The sequence below is a fragment of the Anguilla rostrata genome, chromosome 7, assembly GCF_018555375.3.
Source record: "Anguilla rostrata isolate EN2019 chromosome 7, ASM1855537v3, whole genome shotgun sequence".
NCBI lineage: Eukaryota > Metazoa > Chordata > Actinopteri > Anguilliformes > Anguillidae > Anguilla > Anguilla rostrata.
Genome location: NC_057939.1, coordinates 15,990,139 through 16,011,754, shown reverse-complemented (window position 1 = coordinate 16,011,754; position 21,616 = coordinate 15,990,139). Strand labels below are relative to the sequence as shown.

Below are 21,616 nucleotides of genomic sequence, written 5' to 3'. Positions count from 1 at the left end.
TAAACATAAACATTGACTTCAAAGAAGTCTATGGTTACTGAAAAATATACCATGTGTTTGCATGGGTCACAGTGGAACAGTATGTAAGCCACTGCAATATGTATGTCTGAAGCCAATGAATGGTGGTGTTCTTACCACCAATTTTAGCAACACGCACACACAGACTAATGTAAAAGAAATAAAAATACATAAAATACATCAGAGACACATTTCTACAGGTCATGCAATTCATGACAATGCTAGCTGCACTGAGACCACAAACAATTTAGCAATTTATTTTTTAGAACTTTGCTTACGCTGCTGCATGTCCTCAATGCAATCTTTCTATGTCATCATCAAATACTCTTAATAAATGTTCCTTAAAAACCTAGTACACATTTCACATTCTCCTGAAGGAAGGTAACCTTATACTGGGTGACTTACACAACTTATGTCTGCACATTATCCTTTTTTCACAGTTCAATATTTCACATGATTCAAGTTATTCCGGTAAAGCAACTTTCTCAGTGCTACCTACGCACCCAGGACTTGAATTCAATCTATATGCTTAACCGCTGGTCCCCACTGCAGCCTTGCAGTGAACATTAAACAATAGAGGACTGGCTCCCGTAGCATATTCATCAGAAGTTTTACAGTACAAAAGGGTCCGAGCCCTGAGCAGTGTATAAATGTTGGCCCCAAAGGCCCTCCTCTCTCTCTCTTACATGGTAATCCCTCACAGTGCCACATTTAGAAATGCATTTCAGTCAGCTTTTCATTCACACTTAGAAGAACACAGAGCTTTGCCACTGTTCTAAAATAAATCAGTTCAGCGGAAATTCAAAGCAAGACAACAAAAACCTGTTAATTGAAGCTTCCGATTAAAGCCTGTTCTCATTCACCACCCTTCATCTCACTTCAAAGATCTCAGATGGAGGGAGCTGCATGTGAACTGTCTTCACAAACAACCAGTTTAGGCAAATGATAATATTTCGGGGCTGCATGTGGGGAGAGGGGGGCCAAAACAGGGTCAGATTGGAACAATTTTAGAGAAACAGCACAGCTCCCAGCAATTCATCTGAACGTCACTGTTTGCCCCGAGCATTCAGAATTTTTTATTTCATATTTAATCTAAGCAGCATCACCAAGGTCTAATTCTGAATAATGGCATGCAAGGACATCTACAGGACTGCAAACATGCAGTGAAATGGAGAAACAGTGAAAATGGCACGCAGAAAATGCTAATATGCTTAACATGGTTTATGTAATGACAACAGGCCTAATTGCCTCTTGTTTCATGCATACTATTCCTCAGTGATAACTTGGAGGTTGAAGTGTCGTTCCCTCAGTGGAAATACAAAGAGATTAAAAAGTCACTTCGGTACAATACATGGCCCTTTCCTCCTTTTGTTCTTAGCTTTGCCTTTACACTTTCACAAATGTATTCAGGGAGGCATTCCAGCTAACACACTTTAAGCAGTGTTTTTGGATAATTACTCATTTTTATAATATTTGAATCTTGCAACTATAAAGAAAGTGTGAATAAACTTTCAGGACAATATGTACTGAATCGGTCAAGCTTTGGTAATGCACCAGTGCAAGCATGTTGCAACCTCTGTATAATGACTCAGAGGCATAGACTGATTTCTCAAGATGAGAGGTAACTGCAGACAGCCTAGGAAAAGCTGTCAATGCTGCCTAGGTACAATATGGATGATGAATTTCACTTAATCAGAAAAAGGGTCTGACAGCAAAAGTGTGTATCAATGAGCAAAGGTCAAGAGAGAAGAGACCACACTCATTGAAGGTCCAGACGGAAGCACAGTTGGCATGCAGCATGCCAAAACTGTGAATTCTTGACATGGTCATCATTACAGCTCCCTGAGTGAGAGACACTCTCTCACCACAAACTCAATGAATTTGTTTTGCTATCTGAAAAGGAACGCGCAGCACATAATTACATGCACCACGGCTCACACAGGCAATGTCATGGGGTTATTTTGCTACAGCCTATTTGAGTAAAATTTGCAACATTCATTTACAGATATTTTTTCCATTTACATACGGCCGTAAGGAACATAAGGACAATGTTGCCAACAACCCCCCCCCCCCCCACCTAAACAGCACAGAGCCACAACAGGTGGTAGCGCCCCTCTAGTGTCAGACTCTGAGCGCCTGCAGCCTTGAATTAAAAACAGCAGTGCCCAGCAGCATGCCTGAATGCGTAAATCAAATGAGGCGATGAGCTCTGTGATCGGCTGGCCTGGCGGGCATGAAGGAGAAGGAAACAGAAGGTACTTCAGGTGATATTGGCTGGGAGGAGCAATGATAAATGGCTGAGGTGCCCCAAATTTAGACTGAGGATTTGAAGGGCCTTCTCTTCAAACTCTCTGTAGTGTTGACTTTAGTCAATCAATACACTAACCATTTGGTTTGACAGCTTCAGCAAGTATCTTCACCAGCTTTTTAATGCAGCACAGTACATTGGAATTAATTATATTTCACAGAGACTTATTTTTTAGGGTAATACAATGCACTCATTAACCAATATTACCATTTAATACACCTGGGAAATTCACCTAATGCTTCTTCCACTAAACAAGGATACATACACTTCTTATATCCGGCATATTTTTATTTTCTGCTCGCTGAATATTTCCCTATGGTTATTGTAAATGACAAAACACAGTAAAGGCAAAAATAAAAAAGATGTTGTTAAAATTGATGGTACATTCTGAATTTTCTCTTCTCACAAGCCAAACTAAAACATCTGTACACACGATAAACAGGATATGATGCAACTCAAGAGGTTTACTGGAAAAGTAATCAGATACAGCACTGAAATGCATTACTTTGCAGAGTCTGTAACCAGTATTTGAGTCGCATTTGATTAGACAGGTCCATCTACCAACAGCAGGTATTCCTCTATAGCCTGAAATTGAAACTACCAAGAAACTATGTTCATATGTTCATAACTATGTCTGCATCCTGCCCCAAACCCAACAGGCCTAAAGGTATTCTGTAATCGGGCTGGGTATCTGGCCTGTTTTTAGCTCTGTGGCATCGGGTCAGATCAGGCATGGGCCCGTTGCCCACCCACAAGTTTAGAAATACTAGCGTAGCAACACTTCTGCCAGCTGTTCATCATTGACAACAATGGCACAAAGCTTCCAGTTTTTGTAGAGAACTGTTATGCACAACTAGCAAATTAAAGCAGCACAGGAGTGATAATCGTATTAATGTAACGTTTACCAGTAGGAAAAATAAGTTTGACGGTTCAAATATAGTTGTTTTAATTTGCTAGTTGAGCATAATGGCAGTACACTACAAAAACTAGAAGCTTTGCTTTGTGCCATTTTTGCCACGCGTTAATAGCTGGTGGTTGCTCCCCCTGTTCCGCAATTACAAGCACCTTCACTAGCAGCTTCCCTTGCCATGCGGAACAACTGTGTTATTTTCTATTGAGCCGTATGGCCTTGTTGGCTTGTTATTTCAGTGACTGGGCTCTACCGGGTTCGGGCTCAAAATCTGGCTAAAGCTTGTCGGGGTGGTTCAGATTGGGCTGCGAAGATGTCAGGCTTAGGCGGGCTAGGGCCTCATTTCTAGCTCAATGCCAGACCTCCACCTCTCCTCCCTTAAACATTTTGTTAAAAGCAGCCATTCTCTCCGTCGCCATTTGAAAAGCTTGTTTGGAACTTTTCCTCCAGCTAATGACTAGCTCATCGCTGCACAAGAGAGACCGCTAATGCTGTCTCACAATTCTGTCTCGCAACTACAGGTGAAATAATTGGACTCCGCTGTCTGACAAATGCTAGCTGAAGGGAAGGTACAGCTCTATTAAGCTGTAATGACTTGAAAGAAATGGTGGGACAGAACTTGGCTAATTCAGATTTTAATCAGCATGCTGTGAGGAGGTGGAAATGCTGAAAGCCCTTTAAAGCTGCTAATAATTTGTTCGACTGAAGGTCTCTTTTACTGACCTTTCAAACTAAGTGTAACAAACTTTGCCAATAAATACTGGCCAATTGAACATACTTTTGTGAAAGGGCTCCTCTTCTCTTATTTCTTAAAAGGACTTTCCTAACATTTAATTGCCTTTTTCAAATGACTGAAGTGACACAAAATTACAGAAATCTTATTTCTACACACTGTCAAAGCAAAGAAAATAGCATACATGATCTCCAGAATAAATTATCCATGCTAAAGCAAAATGAGACAATAATATTTTTTTTCCTTCAAAATATATGAAATGTATGTTTTATCTTTCAAATTTGGACCTTCAAAAACAATATCATGCCAAATATAAACATGCAATTACTATTTAGAGAATAATTCTCAGTAATTCATAGAAATGTACAGGGTGTATGTTCTGCACAGCTAAAACAAAAAGAAGGGCATATTCGCTTCTGTAGCAAGATATTCGAAGTCTCTTTTGTTTCTGTAGAAGACAATTTTTTTTTTGTTTTGGCTAAACCAATCACCACCCTCAATCCATCTGTGAAGGTTTTCACTTCAGTTTCCTCAGTATCGTGACCAAACAACGGCACTGTAAATGAAATGTACCACCATGGCTAAAATGAACATGGGACCCAGAAACAAATCTAAACCACTCCCACTGGTGGTATCATCCAATCAATAGTAGCATCCAGCGCTAAAGAACAATTTCAGACCAATCTTCATTAGTTTTACGGTACCTGCATTTCCACCAACAATATATTAATCAGAAAATGCATCATATATTGTAATTCTAACATCTGCTCAGTTCCCTTACACCCCATAATAAAAAGAACAAGCTTCCTAAATTATCAATGGTAGCAGTTCACCTATTATAATATCCCAAACACGACTCCAGCACATGATTTTGTCCTTTACTTACTCTGTAATCCCTATGGCTTACGGTGTGCTTTTCTATCATTGTTAGAAGTGGTACTTACCCTGTAAAGACCCCCCAGAGCATTAGATATAGCAGTGTTCCAGAATGTTAATAACCATCCTACCATTTGATTTGTTGTCATAGCACTGGAAAAGTGTGCGCACACAAATGAACAGAGGTTGGCATCAAGCTCCTTCAGCTGATGACACATAATGCACCCATCCTGGGGTAGAAGTCTGTATTTAGGCTTCACACTTTGACTCACACTTTCAGCGGTACAGTGTGTTCTGTTAACAGTAGACTGTCTTCTAGACTTGCCTTGATATGCTCACAGCATGTGTGCAGAACAAGAACTTGCAACCAAGTCACAGATTTGGTTTGAGAAAGAACCCTTGTTTGAAATTATATTAAATAAGTACAATAATATTTAACCTTATTTGAGTCAAACACATTTTATGTGTGGTACTTTATAAAATATGAATGTAAGAAGCCACTAGCTGGTGCAGACATGGGCAGAACAGAGGTTCTGAAACTATCAAAGGGTTCTACGGAAAGTGCTTGCATGTCATTCGCAGATCTACCAATGGTTTTGTCACATTCTTGTAGTGGAAAAATAGTTCAAACACGAAATATACATTTAAATCATAACTAAAGGTCTTAAAAGTCACTTTGTTCACTCTTTCTCAACAGACAGTGCCAGCCCTGGCTTGACATAATAAGTGACAGTTAAATGCATACTTACAGCCCTCGTAGATGTCTGTGGGGATGTGGACGGCTGTGTGGTTGTATGATATTTGGCGCCTAAAGGCTGGGTCCTCCTTAAAAAATGGAGTGATCCGGTTCTTCCGGCCATCTGTTTCATTGAGCTGCAGGTTAGAGCAGTAAGGTGTTGGATGCCAGTCGTGTGCAATTCAGTTAAATTGAGCATGATTTCATTCCATCTAAACAGGCACTAGTTTTTGAATTAAAAAAATTTTAATTGACAATTTCCCCCATGAATTATTAATGTTGGTGATAATTAAATGTTTTATAATGACATTCCTCATGACCCATTATTACTACATAAGGGAATAAATTAAACGATGAATTTGGATATGCCGCAAGACTTTTTTTCAATCAGGCGTTGGGAAAACAAACTCACACATTAACATACAAATGAGGCAGTGGCTGAGAAGCTCTGAACTCTGCAACAGCGCAAGCCCTGATGTACTTAACATGGCGCTCCACCATCTTATGACTTACAGCTAAATTACTCCAACCGGGTGAATGCAGAGCTGGGTGCGGTGAGGTTACTGGAGGTGAAGGCAATGATGAGAATTGAACAGCCCGCAGAATAACACACGGTCTGGAAGCTAGCTTGCCAGGCTCCAGTGTGGCAGTAAAATAATAGGGTCTCAATGTGAATATCACCAACAAATGAGAGAGTGAGAAGACTTCTGCTCAGCTGGACTAATTGATACAGTTTCACAATAAATTCTGCAGATAAGAATTTTCGAAATTCTGCGTCTGAATTTTTCCAACATGCGCCGAAAGAGAACCCGAAAAGAGTGGCGAGCTGTAAGATGTCCGCTCATTGTTATGACTGGTACAAGCACAATTCTTCAGACAGCTCCACTGACAAATAGAAGCAGTCCTGAGCCAGTCAGCTATAACAAACCTGAAATTTGCATGCAGGGAACTCAAGCAGTTGAATATATCAGGGATTTGTGGGGTGGAATTAGACACTGATCCTCCCTCTCACCTCCATCAGACAGAAGAGCAGCTATGGGACACCGAAAGCACTTAAGCAGTAGAGGCAACACAGTGCAATACAACAGAACGCGTGATCTCTTCCCAGAATGAATTGGACTCGGTTTCTCAAGGCCTTTAACAAACTGCAATCAAAATTCGAAGCCAGAAGAAACAAAGTCACATGGGAAGGACTGATCATATATTTGCATTAGTTAATTTAAACTCAGGAGAATCTACAGTGGAGCTCAGCACTTCCATTCATTTCCTCATAAAAAGCCAGTCAAAACTCAAGAGATATCTGCCTAATCACATACTCCAGTCACATTTGAAAAAAGTTTTTAAAATTAATTAGACTCAAACATTATCTGTTTCACACAATAACGGTGTGTGTTGGTGCTTGTGAGTGTGGCTAGATTTCAGTTTAATTGCATTTATTATAATTGATTGCAATCTTAATCAAGAGTTAATCACACTTAAATTTAAGTGAGTCCTTAAAAGAAACAAAATTCAACAAAGGGCAGGATGGAAACCCTTTCAGAAGGCCCAGTGCCACAGCTATGTCAAGCACAGAAACTACTTCTGAAATATGGACAGAAGGACCTTGTGTGAAGGGCCCATTTCTGACAGTCAGGCCTGCAGACTCTCACTAATGACAGATTCTGACAGTGAAGAGTACCTCTCTGTTACCTGGCAGCCTCTGCTGCCCAACAAGTGTCCCCATCAATAACTGAGACTGGAAGACAGAGCCTGAAGACCCTGAATTAAGTCCACAAATTTACCCACTAATAAGAACATTAGAATATTAGAAAAAAAACAGACTCAAGTAGTTTTAACTGTATATTCCATTGCTTTGTATATGATCTTCTACCTCTGTGTAAGTGGTGGCAGGTAATCTAGTGCAAGAATTATAAGCAGACATCAATGGATGAGAAATAATTTTTCAAGCCGCAAAAACTGATGAACTACTAGATGGAAAAGTCACGCTGAACTCAGAATTGGAAACTTTGCTTTCAGATGTTTTTTTAACCCCATTTCCTGTGCATTTCCATGCAACTCCGCTCGAGTGGATTAGCGATTTGAAGTGCAATTCAATAATGCAATTCTAATGCAGCGTATGTGTGTTCGTGTATACATGCAAACATGTAATTCTACATCAGGGGAATAGTCAGAGATGGTGTGACACGGGCCATTGCTCCTGCATCCTTCATGTGAATGGACGGAAACCCTCCCCAGCTAACCAATCTCATGTGTCAATTAGAGGTGCAAGTCACATAGCACACGGTTCTGCAGGCAGGCCCCAATTAGAGGCTGATGAATAAGTGTGAACTTCTACTTCTTCTTGCTACAACTGGTTGAAATGACTGTCTGGGAGTGAAATGGTGAAGCTCCACAGAGTGTATTCATACCCCTGGCCCACAATGTTTCACACTCGTAACAGGTGATCACTGGTCTTTAATACTGACCTGATTATAACTGTGCCACAGTTCCACAGTTAATAGAACAACTGTAAATTCCATCATAATAAAAACCGTAATATGACATATAATTGGCTTCCTTTTGCTTACCTTGTCCTTTGAGTTGTAATACACAATTTCATCATCCTGCAAGGACAGATACAAGATTAATTAGTATACTGGCATCATACAGGCTAAACCTCCTCTACGGGCAAAAGGCTCTTTGAATAATTATTACTTTGCAACAAAGTGATTCTTCAATAAATGCAGTTTGTAAATAATTGTATATGGTCAGGTAAGTTAAGTCGTTTAAAAAAGGCACAGAATGACTTTTATTGGACAAGCTAAATGAATTGGCCTGAAGAAGCTGAATGAAAAATGCTTTGTTCTGCAATATCCAACCAAACCGTTCCCTGGGTGTGAAACCAGCGAATTTGGGGGAGAATGCTCACATATTTAAAACAAGGGGCCTTTGTCAAAAGCACAGTCCTCCCACACTGGGAGCGTGCTGTCACAGTGAGCGCGGGTAAGGTGCTAACAAGCGCGCTGAGGCTCTGACATATGGAGGCCCTGGAGACCCGGTGACGGATCACTGCATATCCCACCAGTCCTGCTGCTCCAGCTCTGCAGTATCACATTACCACAAACACAAGGGCACCTGGGTCCTGGCTAATGTGAGCTACACCTGTAAACGATGGCCAATTAACGCAGTCTAAGTGATGTTATACACACCTGCACCATTTCTATCTGCTTTCCAAATGAGGACATCACATGAAATGTGGGCCATGACTTAGTTTGGTTGCACAATATACATTTAATAGCCCAATATAGCTGGAAAAACAGTATACATGTCAACACCTGAGATGAAAAGAGTAAAATTTAAATAGTTAGAAAATTAAGGATATGAAAAAAAAGCTTTTTTCTCCCAAATATGGAATGCCCAATCATTTTTTAAAATCAGAACTGTAGATCTGAGGGAGAGCAGACAAGAATTTGCTTTACTCCAAAGCACATGATGACAACCGTTGCTTCTTATCTCAGCGCTGTTTGCAAGGGTAACACAGACAATAGCTGGGGAAGATGCTTTCTGTTCAGGTCAACAGGGAAACTTGCAGGTGCTCAATCAACCAGAGAAGGCACACAGCGAGACATGAACAGCTCTGCTAGTTAAAACCCTCCCATCACTTTGCGATGCTAGAACCAATTCTGCATTTTCTAGCTGGGCTGCTTGCTACGGCAAGATTTTATAGAGACCATGGGGCTCAAGCAAGCACTAGAACAGTGCCTTAAACAGGACAATCCAACAAGCAGTCCAAATTTGGACATTTTAAGGGCATTGAAATAATTACATTTTAAGGGCATTTGAATAATTTCTAGGAATTTTACCCTTGGTTTGAGAAAAAAAGGAAGAACCCATAGCTAATTCCCTCCAAATGCTGACTTGTATGAATTGTAAATTTGAGCCACGAGGAAAACGATCATGCTTGATAATGGCCACAGGGGTATTCCAGGCATATTACTTATCTGCTACCTCCTGGCAGTGCCATCATACTTTTGAGATGGTGGTAGATGGTTGTTAGCCAGGGCTGTAAGAAGTGCACAAGCTCATTAGAGACAAGGCCAGGAAATGGCTTGCTCCACAGATGGAGTCATTAAAACTGACAAACGACAGTGTGCCTGGGAGTGGAAGCTCCACCCTGTGCCACAAGCCTGTTGACCAGACATTCATGGTATGAGATTGGGAGGGGAGCTTGAGGGGTAGGTGGGCGGTTGGGAAGGGGGCAGCTTGACCTCCTCACAGACATGTGGCGCGTGTGGGCGGTGAAATTTAATACATTGCCCGCGCTCTTAAAGGCTATTAAGAGTGTGTCGAGGACACAGGCCAAGTTCACCCAGGGTTACGCTGGTGGAAATCCAGAAGCTGGCTTGAACGGACCAAAGTCTGCACAACTGCACAAAGGAAGGGAAAGAATGCTTTCCCACAAAGACTTTGATCTTTGAGATGCCACAGACTGTAATGCCAGCACAGTAAAAAGACCAGATTTCCTCAGAGACCCTAATGATAAGGACTGCAAAAACCCCAATAAGCCGGACTATCCTCTGGAGTCTCCGAGTCTCTTTTCAAGAGCACATGACAGGCTGAACAATAAATAACCTGGATGGCACTCATGTGGTACGTCCAGAAATAGGCCACACAAATGTCTACCTTAGATGCATGCCCCCTGGATACTATATTTACCGATCAGGTTTTTAATAATGCAACCGCAGCAGGACCATAGCAAAACTAAGCCAAGGAGATTCAGTTACAAGCAGAATGCGTAAACACATAGGCTAACTTCATCACAGCCTGAAAACCAACCAGGTTTTACAACTAACCCACTTGCTGTTCATCTAAACAGCAACATAGAGCATAGAAGTATAGCCCCAAAGATAAGCTTAAAAATATGGGATAACTCACAGTATTTGTACATTTAGAACAGCTTTTATCAAGAGAAGAGAAAAAAAAAGAAAATGTCTGTAAAACACAAGGTGTCATGGTAAGTGGAGGCCTTCGTTTTTGCTTATTTAAACTTAAAACGGCTCAAATAACCCAGGTGATTATAGACACTTAACAGGAACTTTTAAGGTCAGGGCATATGGGGGAAATTCAACTGAATTGCGGGCCTCCTCTTCCAAAATGCCATCAGGACGTGGAGGTGTAATTTGCTCTGCTCTGCTCTGCATCTGAAGAGAGTGTCCTCAGAAAAATTCTCCGGTGCAAAAAATATTTTGTGGCCACATTTCTCATCTTTTAAAAGTGGCCCTTTTCTTGCTACTATAAAAATGAGACAAAAATATAAAAATATTTGTCACCTTCCCATTCACATTTTGATTCACATTTTGATCTTCCATATAAAGGGTTATTGCCAAGAGGCAGCCAGACATTAAGGCACAAGGTGATATATCAATCTGTTTTAATTCTGGCTTAATTGGTCTCAACTACTACCGGCAATATTGACTTGTTTCAAAGCATGTAGAGGCCATTTACATTGGTGACCCATCTATGGAGAAAATTATCTTAACTAACCAAGCATCACAATGCAATCAAACATCACATTAAAGTGAGCGGAGCGACATGCTTCACAAACTAGCAGAAATGAATTTCTCTCCAGCACCTTTTATTTCATACCAGATTCGTCAAAATCAAATGTGTGAGGTTGCATCAATTAAGAAACTTATAACACAGAAAACCCATTACAAGCTGAACTGAGGTCTATACTCATGCTCTATTAAAGTGAATGGGGTATTGAGAAAAGTGATGGAAAAGCCCATCACAAGGAAGCCAAACAGTACATTTTTGCTTTGTATTTAATGGTGGTCCAGTTTCAGGGTTCTCATTTATGATCTCTAAATATAATTTAATAAACAATTTATGAATACATTCAAATGAGGCAATTCATATCCTTAATATGCAGTTAGGAATGTTTTTATACTTATCCACCACAATATAAAGAAAAGTAGACTGGCAATCTGTTGCAACCCAACTTTATATTTGAATCATTGCTGATATAGGGACTTGATTCAAAATCTGTTTATTAAACATCAGAAGGTAAAACGAATTAACTCGACGGGATGACTTTATCCAGGAATAATGTAGCATTAACTCTTTATTTAAGTGAGACTTGGAACAGACCACTGGCTTCCTGGGTAATTTAGGCCTTTTTCACTCCTCCACCAGGGAGAGTATGTATGGATATGTACTTCATATCCTATTAATAAACAGTTCCATCCCAATCTAGCCATTTAAACAGCATATTAGTGATGAACACATTAAGATTCAACTACCAAGTATTCTGAACTTTTTAAATACTGACCCAAGAAGAAGAAGTAGGGTCAAAAAAAAATCTGTAATACATCCTAATTTTCAGAAAGCAGAGCCTGGCTCCTCACCAAACATGTCTCCCTGTAATCCCACAGAGAATGCATATACATTATTTGGCTATATTGCCCTTATTATTTAATCAAATGCACATCACCACATACATAAATTTAGAGATAGGATAGCTAAACCAAATGAATATGCATAAAACATCAAGACTAGGGCTACCTGTCCCGAATGTGTAAAGTCTAGCTATTGGGCAAAGAGGATAGACAATTAACTGAGTCATTGTGTTGTGAGAGGTGGCAATCAAACAGTTTTTTGGTTATTGTGAGCATTTTCTTTTTCACAATATAAAGTCATCACTTGTGAAATAAACCCACTTCTCATGATTATTCAGTCCTTATTCCCATTAGAATTTAATCCATTACACTACAGTTCTGTGTCAACTGTGTGTGTATGTGTATGTGTGTGTGAGAGAGTTTGTACGTGTGTAAGCTAGCTTGATTTAAAATAATAATAATAATAATAATAATAATTCCTCAGAGTCTAAATGCAGTAAACCATGAATCGGGTCCACTAAGCATGCAATAATTATTTAGGAATTATTCAATAATTATGTAAAAATACATCAGAATTTCACTGTAATAAGTAAACAGCCTTTTGCAGTTGTGGAAGTATAGGATTGTTCTTCCACAGAGCGGACCTGGCTTGGTGCTTCTTGATTAATTGCCAGTCTCATTTCTCACTGCAGGAGCTGAACAGCTAAAACCCTTATACCAAGAACTCTGGAGAGGGTATCCATTACAAAAACTACAGTAGAGTCACTGGAAGTAGAAAAAGAGCCATACAATCTAAATCCCCTAATGGCAACATGCACTTCAGACAAATGAGTCCTCATTTGCTTTATCACTCCAATCTAATCATGGTACAATCAGCACATATTTATTCCCATGGTAACAAAGTTTGGGTAGTCTGATAATGTGCAAGTCAGTACATTGCCTTGCAGTAATACCATCTATATATATCAAGATGACTCAAATGTCAGACTATTTTGCCGACACCATTAGCAATGTTACAGTAAGTACATTTCAGCATATTAATAGAGGAGAATAAATAGCATCCACCGCTTACCGCAAACTCGTTTTTCCACTGGTGCCCCATCTGGAAGTCCTCTGCTGCTGTTGCCAGAGTCTTTAAAAAAACAGAAATAGACAAAAACCATTATTTCAACATTGTGTAAATGTTACCTGCCCATTAGGAGATTTTCCATGGCAAATGAAAAGGCCCTTACGTACAGGAGTTCTACATATCGGTTGATGTGTGCACTTATCATGTGCATATCAACCTATATGCTGGTATTAAACTTTATAACCCCAGGGGAAGGACTCATGCACAGTTTTCAGTACATCATCAGAAGTGCTATTCCATCTCCAATGGAGATGGAAGAGCAGGAATTAAGCCGGTATGCCTATTACTCAAAATAGAAATGTAAGATTAGTATTATCATTAGGAAATGCTTTATCTCAATCACGTACCCTGAAGAGAGAAATGAGGACAGCATGATATGCGAGGCAGTAGTGAAATTCTGTCAAATACAGATTTTCCTACTCCTCTCTGAAGATTCGCTCTAATGACTTTGTTAATAGCGACATAATGGGGGATATCTTTTAATCTCTTCTGATTGCGAAATCGCCTGTAATACAAATTTCCCCAGGGAAATGTGAAATTTCATTTCTGCACATTCCTCCCCGTAAACAAGAGTCTTCTGCTCCACCTGCAAATTACATCTGGTGAAAAAAATAGCTGATCATCCAAGCAAAATTGATAATCCTGGAACAATATATGGGTGATCTTGTATAGCAATGCATGTAGCAGAAATTTAATAGGAACAGTAAATAATCTTCAAATTCCCATGGCCGCATGCTAACATGATATGGAGTCTATGAAGGAGGCTAAATGACTTATTAGACATACTTTCTATATTTAGAGATGAGCATTTCAGCACATATAACCAGAATGAAAAAGGTATTTTCCGTCTTTTTGACACCACGAATGTATCATTTCATGTGCCATGGCTCACTGATACAGCTTTGACTCACTGATACATCAAAAATTATGGGCATTAATATGGAGTTGGTCCACCCTTCGCTACTATAACAACCTCCATTCTTCTGGGAAGGCTTTATACTAGATGTTGGAGCATTGCTGCTGGGATTTGCTGCCATTCAGCCAGAAGTGCATTAGTGAGGTTGTGTACCGATTGGTTGATTAGGCCTAGCTCGCAGTTGGCTTTCCAACTGAGCCAAAAGGTGTTGGATGGGGTTGAGGTCAGGGCTCTGTGCAGGCCAGTCAAGTTTTTCCACACCATTCTCTGCAAAACCATTTCTATATGGACCTCGCCATGTGCCCGGGGGTATTGTCATGCTGAAATAGGTAAAGCACTTTCCCCAGACTGTTACACAGAAAGCACAGAAATGTCTAGAATGTGATTGCATGCTGTAGCAGTGAGATTTTCCTTCACTGGAACTAAGGGGCCTAGCCCAAACCATGAAAAGCATTCCCAGACCAAGGGGTGTCCAGACCCCTTTTGGTCATTTAGTGTATGTCAAGGACACCAGAAAAGGGCTTCATCTTAGCAATAACATCAACTAATTTTTTCAGCAGAGACCACTTCAAATAATTAAAAAGGGGGAATCATAATCACTGGGATTGTCACGTCTTGAGCAGGAGGGGTAATCTGCATTCTGATATTTAATACCTTGTTAACAAGCTTAAGAATTATCCACATTTCTCATGAGGGTTCAATAGTACTATATAAAGGAAGATGCCCAATGCACTCCAAGCCAGCTAAATAAAAGAGGACTAAATAGGTGCTCAACAGTTAGTGCAGTCAAACTATAGAGAAGGACTTACTTGAGAAACACCATGGGGACAAGCCCAGAATAAGGAACACATGAGCCCAGAGCAAAAGACAATGTTTAATGAACAGGGGAGACTGATGTGTCGACGTCTACAACGTCTACCTCAGAGTGGAAACGTCAGTCTCCCCTGTTCATTAAACAGTGTCTTTTGCTCTGAGATCAGTGTGTTACAGCATTCCTTTTTTTCAGGCTATCCCCTGTGAAGCTGTCTGGGAGAGGGGACCTTCTATATAGGCTCAATATTAATACCTTGTGTCCTGAATGCCAACTTACTATGCCACTCTGTGTGACAGTGCTGTAATGTAAATGTCAAGTGTGTATAGCAAATTACAGGGCAATCTGACCATTACATTACCAGATATGTCAGCCATGGAGGAGCAGATACACAGACAGAGGGATGGACATCATTACAACCTCCTTGGCATAGGTAAATGCATATTTATTAATTTTTTTAACATTTTATTTAACATTCTTGGTGACACTTTCAGGGTGGAATCCTCATTTTCAATGGTGCTGAGGTACAATAAAACCACAAAAGAGATCATAAAAAAAGAAATGAGAAAAAACAGAAATAATAACAAGCATCAACTGAAATGGTTACAATCCAAATAACCAGGGTCTCGATCAAAGATCAAGATTTTTCTAGCCTTACAAAGGAATGCAATTTCAATATTTTTTGCAGTATAGCATCAGACAAAATGATCTCATGTTCAACGTAGAGCTTACTCCGAGGAAGGCCTTATAATGTATGTAGTAGATTCTTTATTGTTGGAGTGCCAGGTTTCCTTCCATTTTGGGAATATACTGTAGAACATAGTGCTAATAAAGCCATAGCCCGGAGGCCTGGAGTCGTTTGGTAGCCACTGCTGATGCTGGTACTGTGATGGTGAAAGTGTGAAGACAGATGACAAAGTTCCATGCCGAAGTGATTTGTCGAGCCTCTTTTGTATTACAGGTGTTTTTCAGATGCCCTCCGGCTGTTCAGTATGCAAAGATAGCATAACAAGGCACAACATGCAGAATGTTTGCACACAGTGACGGTTTTAAAGATGTGTGGTAAAGGCTGACAGAGCCTGTCCCCGTTGCCCTAAATATCCTAAAAAATGCCATGGATAATTTCAAAGTTTGCATGAAAACCTGACATAAAGGATATCATGTGAAATAGCCATGCTCAATATAAATGTTTCTTTGTTTAATTTGCTTTACAATTCGGTATTCCTTGACATAAATACAGGTATTTGATATATGCCCACAACACACTATAAATTAAGGCATGAACAGTATTGTTGTTTAAAATGACAGTAGATGAATTATTGGGAGTGAATTTATTATATCTTTGCATTGAACAGTAGCAGCAGACAGCTGCCTCTGATGTTCAGTAACATGGCCCTGGAAGAAGCCTGGGGGTCATCACAGTGGAGATTCCAGGCATACCCCCAGGCCCAGTCACACCAGGCCATCCTCCCCTTAAATAAACAGAGTGGACGCAGACCCCGTGGGGCGGAGTGACTCCTGTCGGCTCCTTCTCATCAGGAGCAGGGCGGGGTCAAGCAATTCAGGGCCTGACACTATTTTTAGCCCTGACAGCGAAGTGAGGACCCCCCACCCCCCCTACCTCTCCCCTGCCTGAACTACACAGCTACACACAGGGCAGCTGCTGAGAGACAGACAGACAGCCCTACTGCTGAGTGCGGCACCTGTGGCCTTGCTGATCCCCCATCCCCCCCCCCCCCCCCCACCAAAGTCCCAGCCTCCATGCCGTACGGGCTGTGAGTTACTAAAAATACATCAGGGTCCAGCTGTCCACAAAGCCTCTGACCAGCACTCACTCACTCACTCACTCTCTCTCTCACTCACTCTCCCTCTTTCTCTCAGTTAAATTATTTTTTCCATTATTACCAAAGCATAGTATACAAGTATTAATGTGATACTAAACAAGCACAGTATTAACATCTCTATTAGGCAATTATTGATCATTCACTGAAATCAGGAAAAACAAAATAATAATAAGAAATGTTATTTTGTGCAGTAGAGAAGATGAAACTTCTCAAAAAAATCAAATTTTTATTTCTTTTAACATTTAGATTTTCACACGTCTCTGAACATTTCGTTTCCATTATTTTTGCGCAGGAGCAAACAGAAACTTGGTGTGTGACCAATTAAGCAATACGTTTTAGCTTATTGGTGATTGGATTGCCACACAGAGCCGACCATAGAAATTACTCTCATCTCATCTATCATCCACGGACAGTAATTAATTTTGATCAGCTTGCACACACAACGTTAATTGTACATAACTGAGATGAATGGGATACATTTTATTCATTTGTCCATTTTATACTGGATGTATTTTAATGCCTCCTATGTAAACAGCTTTCCAAGGACCCTCCAATCCTGGGACAATGGCCAAAACGAGTCAAAAAAAAAAAACGGAGGTCTTTCATTCAGAAACACATCCTGTAAAATATTTCATTTGTTTTCAGCTGGATGATGAGTTTCTTTTGCAGTGTTACATGTCTATTTAAATTGAAACTTGGTTTACATTTACAACGTGACATTAATATCAAAATATTTTCCCCACTTCTCTAAAAATATCACTCTGTGCTTGACTGGCCACTGTAATTTCTCCACTTAGGCGAATATGCATGGTGTTTGTGCAGAAGAAGAAAAAACACGATGTTGCCATAACAACTCCTCTGGCTGTGCCTCATTAAAGTGAGGCTGTTATTAAAAATCCTTCCTCTCGCTGTCACTGAGAGCACAATGGCAGTGCGAAGGGAGTTATGTGACATTACATCTTTGCCTTGTCACACACGCTTCTTTGAAGCCGCAGGCACCTTTTCCTTCAGATGTGCATATTTAATTAACAGGTATTTGTGGCTAGGTTCGAGAGTGTGCTCAGCTCAGACACACTCCAGACTGTTTACTACACAGGCGTGGTACTCATTCCCCATCTCTTAGAACACAGTATGTATCCAAGAGAGAAATGTATAATGCCTGACAAATATTTATAGACACATTCCTGCCCATACCAATATTATAATTACCTGTTTACTTATCCAGAGCAGTTTGAATCACTATCAGTTCTGCGCAGGGTTAGCATACATCCCGTTCAGTCTGGATTGGGCTGTTTGGAGATTGAGACTGTCCATGCCAGTTAGCCATTAATGCGCTGAACCATTACGGATTCTCTATTTCAAATCTAAACATTGTATGAATGTCACATTTTTGTTGTATTCCTTGTTATTTCAGGGACTGTTCAAATTCAGAATACACAGAGGACTGCACTGAGACTGTGCAATGTGCAAATGTCAGAACTTGTAGCATCGTACAGCCACGGGTGCTTTGCAGTGAATACACTAGTGATGGCACTATTACTGGAAATACTATGCTTGTTCAGTTTCCTCTTATATTCCCAGAGGTACTTACTTTAGGTAAAATCATGAGGTAAAAATCATGTCCTGTTAATTTTATCCACAGCAAAACATTACCACAGGCTTCCCTATGTCAATTTATCAAACTGGTTTGAATAGCCACACTTGGGTTTAATCAAATAGTTCCATTATGATTTCAGAGAATGCTTTAAAGGCCATTCAAAATAGTCTGCCAAGCACTCAGTGCCCCACTTGTATTGTGCTCTCCCAAACACAGCTTGCAGCAAATTGGTCCACGGCCACTTCATTGACTTAAAAAAAATCTAAATAATGCTCTCATTTCCATTTGCCAGGCATTTTCCTCCCTCTGGATACCGTGAAGCATTTCAAAACTTTTGGAATCTCTCAGCCTCAATTTTTTTCATACAAGGTTTGGATATCAACCCTGACGTGGTTTTAAAGAGAAAAACGGGGGGAAAGAATCAATAAAATTACTTACTCTTTTAGATAAATCAAAATACAGCATTTTCTCTAAAGAGCAAAAACAAAAAGCAATTTCATATATCCACAACACTCTTAAGGAAACACTAAAGAATACATCAACACATTATGCAGCCGGAGTGTGTATTGTCAGCCTTAATATTTGAACGGCTCTAGCTGTGACTTTTGTAAATAGACCTATAACGGTCTGTGGCAGGGTGTCTGGGATATTGTACAGGGGAGGGGTGAGACTGGCGGGAGAGACAGGGAGACTGACATCGATGCTCAGGATGATGGACAGCGGACAAAAACAAGTGGGACTGAGGTCTGGCTGATCCGTGTCGCTGTCCAAACTGATGGAGTTCATTCTTCATCACCACCTCACCTGGACAGCCAATCAAATTACAGAGAGCTGTCATGGGACTCAAGAAAAAAAAAATTGCATTGACACAGGAGCTCATGAATAAACCCAAATAAGGAAAAAAAAAAAGATTCAAATCACTTTGCGCGCAGGCTCGGATGTCTTTTGGTCTACCAGATTCACAGATGCGAATTCACAATCTTAATGTTGCTTCCTTCTTTGTCTGTGAGTCGAGAAATCACCAGTGTATCAAGTGAAGACAAAATCTACATGGGATGATAAATGTAATGAGAGACCGCAGGAGCAATCTATCATCTTTCCAAATGAAAGAAAATACCTTTCACACCAGTTCCTAATGACTCAACAATTGCCAAAATTGACAATGCGGCAAATGTTTTTGTGACTGCGTTCATATTAAGACATTCATCTTATTTTGGCTGGAAAGTTTAATATGCCAATAGCACCATCAGCTACCTTGTCAGGTGTTCAACCTAAATATCTTTGGACAATATTCCACTCTGTTCCAGTACTAGTGCTAATTACATGTTTTTTTCTGATTTCTAGTATCAGACTATCACTGAATTCATATATTTAAAAGATCTAAATATATACAGGGCATCAATCACAACAAATATTCTCACAGGCATCCTAAAAGACATCCATCACATATATTGGAAATGAAAACTGCACAGTACAGTGAATGTACATTTCCTGAATGGTCAGATTGTTGCTCAGCATTCTGTTCCATGTTAAAGCCGTCGCGAATTAAGCTCATTGATATTTTTTTGCTGTGGCACAGAGACTACATACTGAACAAAGCCATGTCGGCACAGAAAACAGAAGATGTTTCGTCCTCACGGTGGATTGGTTTATCATTATAGAGCATTCCCAGCAGATTAAGAGTTAATCCACCCATTGAACCAATGATCAAAGGCGGGAATAGATACTCCCAAAGCATAATAGTTTGAGCCACTCTGGGTCTCACAGGAAGCATGAGCGATATTTACATACCTGACACTAGGACACATGAGAAAGGAGGCATTTCAAGCACTCATCCACACATTATTGGAACTAAAATGGAAGGCCACAGACAAAACGTTTTGGATGCACATCGTTTTTCTCGAAAATACAGCTACAACAATTACCATCCTTAATATTCCACAATTTTAAATTTATACAACTGTAAACATAACTAAGACTACTCAAGTGCAGCAGTAGTGGGAGAGATAAACCTCTCTTCTTGGCGATAGCGATGTCCTGCTGTACTGTGGCCTATAGTGCATTTATCTGATATGCAGATAAATGCATCAGAAGTATGCATGCTGTGCGCTATGCTGTGGACACATGAATGGCATAGTGACTTAAGAGGATCACTTGCTGATTCCAAATTAGAGAGAAAAATGAATGAAATCAGCAGCGTTATTATGTGTGTGGTTATATATGAGAGATGCACTGTAAGGCAAGGGTTAAGTTTAGGCCGTTAGTTAGCATGTATGGAATAAGTGGCAAGGAACATTCCTATGAATCAATCACAACTCACTTCTTCAACAAACTAGGCAAAAATAATGTCCACACAGGACCTTTGAGTCAACTGAGCCCCTTTTCAAAACGAAACTTTTTTTGTGTACTGCACATGCTACCTGTTATAAATTTCTTGCACATACCCAAACCAATAGGTATAGATTACATTCTAACCTTCTACTGAGGCAAGTGGGGGATTCTGTGGACACATAAGCTTATTTTCCAGACTGTGGGACAACTGCTATACTTTGCTGAGCGATGTTGGAGCGATGTGCTGTTACAATACTACATAAAACACTACACTACGTAATACTTCTATATCACCATTACACCGCTATATCTTTTACCTCAACTGATTTATAAACCATAATATATGTGCCCTGTCCCTTTTAAAAGCCTTTGTCCAACAAACGTTTCACTTATTCAGAGAATTAAATCGTTCACAAAAACACAAGCAAGACGTTCACACAGAGTGGAATTTACACTTCATCAAACAATCTATCAAAACCTTACACTTAAGAAAAATGTGTTATTGTGCATCTCCTTGTCTGGCGGAACTTTCCATTGGTGATGTTGTCTGCTCCTACCACAGCCAACACAGCAGCAGAAAAGCTGTCAGAATATATTGCAGTCTCAGAGGAAGACCAAAGCAGACCCCTTGGAGACTGACATGCAGAGCTGGCCATACTTAAGCTGTCACTGTACCATCAACACCTACAGCAGACAGAAATGCCTATTTACTTTTAATTGGAGCCAGAAGCGGAAACCCCATATGTCTGAAGAACTCAAATGGGTTAAAAATAACTTCATCTGCTTAGTAACAAAAGCTGACCTTTTAAAATAGCATATAATGATTGTTTGCAGGGGTTGAGTCTCACCTGTATAATAGATAGCTTTTTCACAGGAATAAATGATTTGATGTAAATGAGTGTTTATGGATTTCCTCCACAATAAGCTGATTTTAATATACAGCAAGAAAATAAAACTGAAACAGTATATGGACCATAAATACTAATAAATTCAGAATTTATGCTAGTATACATTTCTTTTCCTATAGATA

General features: G+C 40.0%; 1 protein-coding gene across 7 annotated transcripts in view; it reads right to left on the bottom strand.

Annotated features, from left to right (window-relative positions):
- The window catches only part of LOC135259150 (voltage-dependent calcium channel subunit alpha-2/delta-1-like), a 125,862-nt gene that overhangs the window by 64,676 nt on the left and 39,570 nt on the right, over window positions 1-21,616 (bottom strand). For all 7 annotated transcript variants that reach the window (XM_064343145.1, XM_064343146.1, XM_064343148.1 and 4 more), the window contains exons 4-6: window positions 13,031-13,090; window positions 8,149-8,184; window positions 5,595-5,718 (exon numbers count right to left, since the gene is read on the bottom strand). In XM_064343145.1, the coding sequence (XP_064199215.1) occupies window positions 5,595-5,718; window positions 8,149-8,184; window positions 13,031-13,090 (220 nt within the window). The remainder of the gene's footprint in view (window positions 1-5,594; window positions 5,719-8,148; window positions 8,185-13,030; window positions 13,091-21,616) is intronic.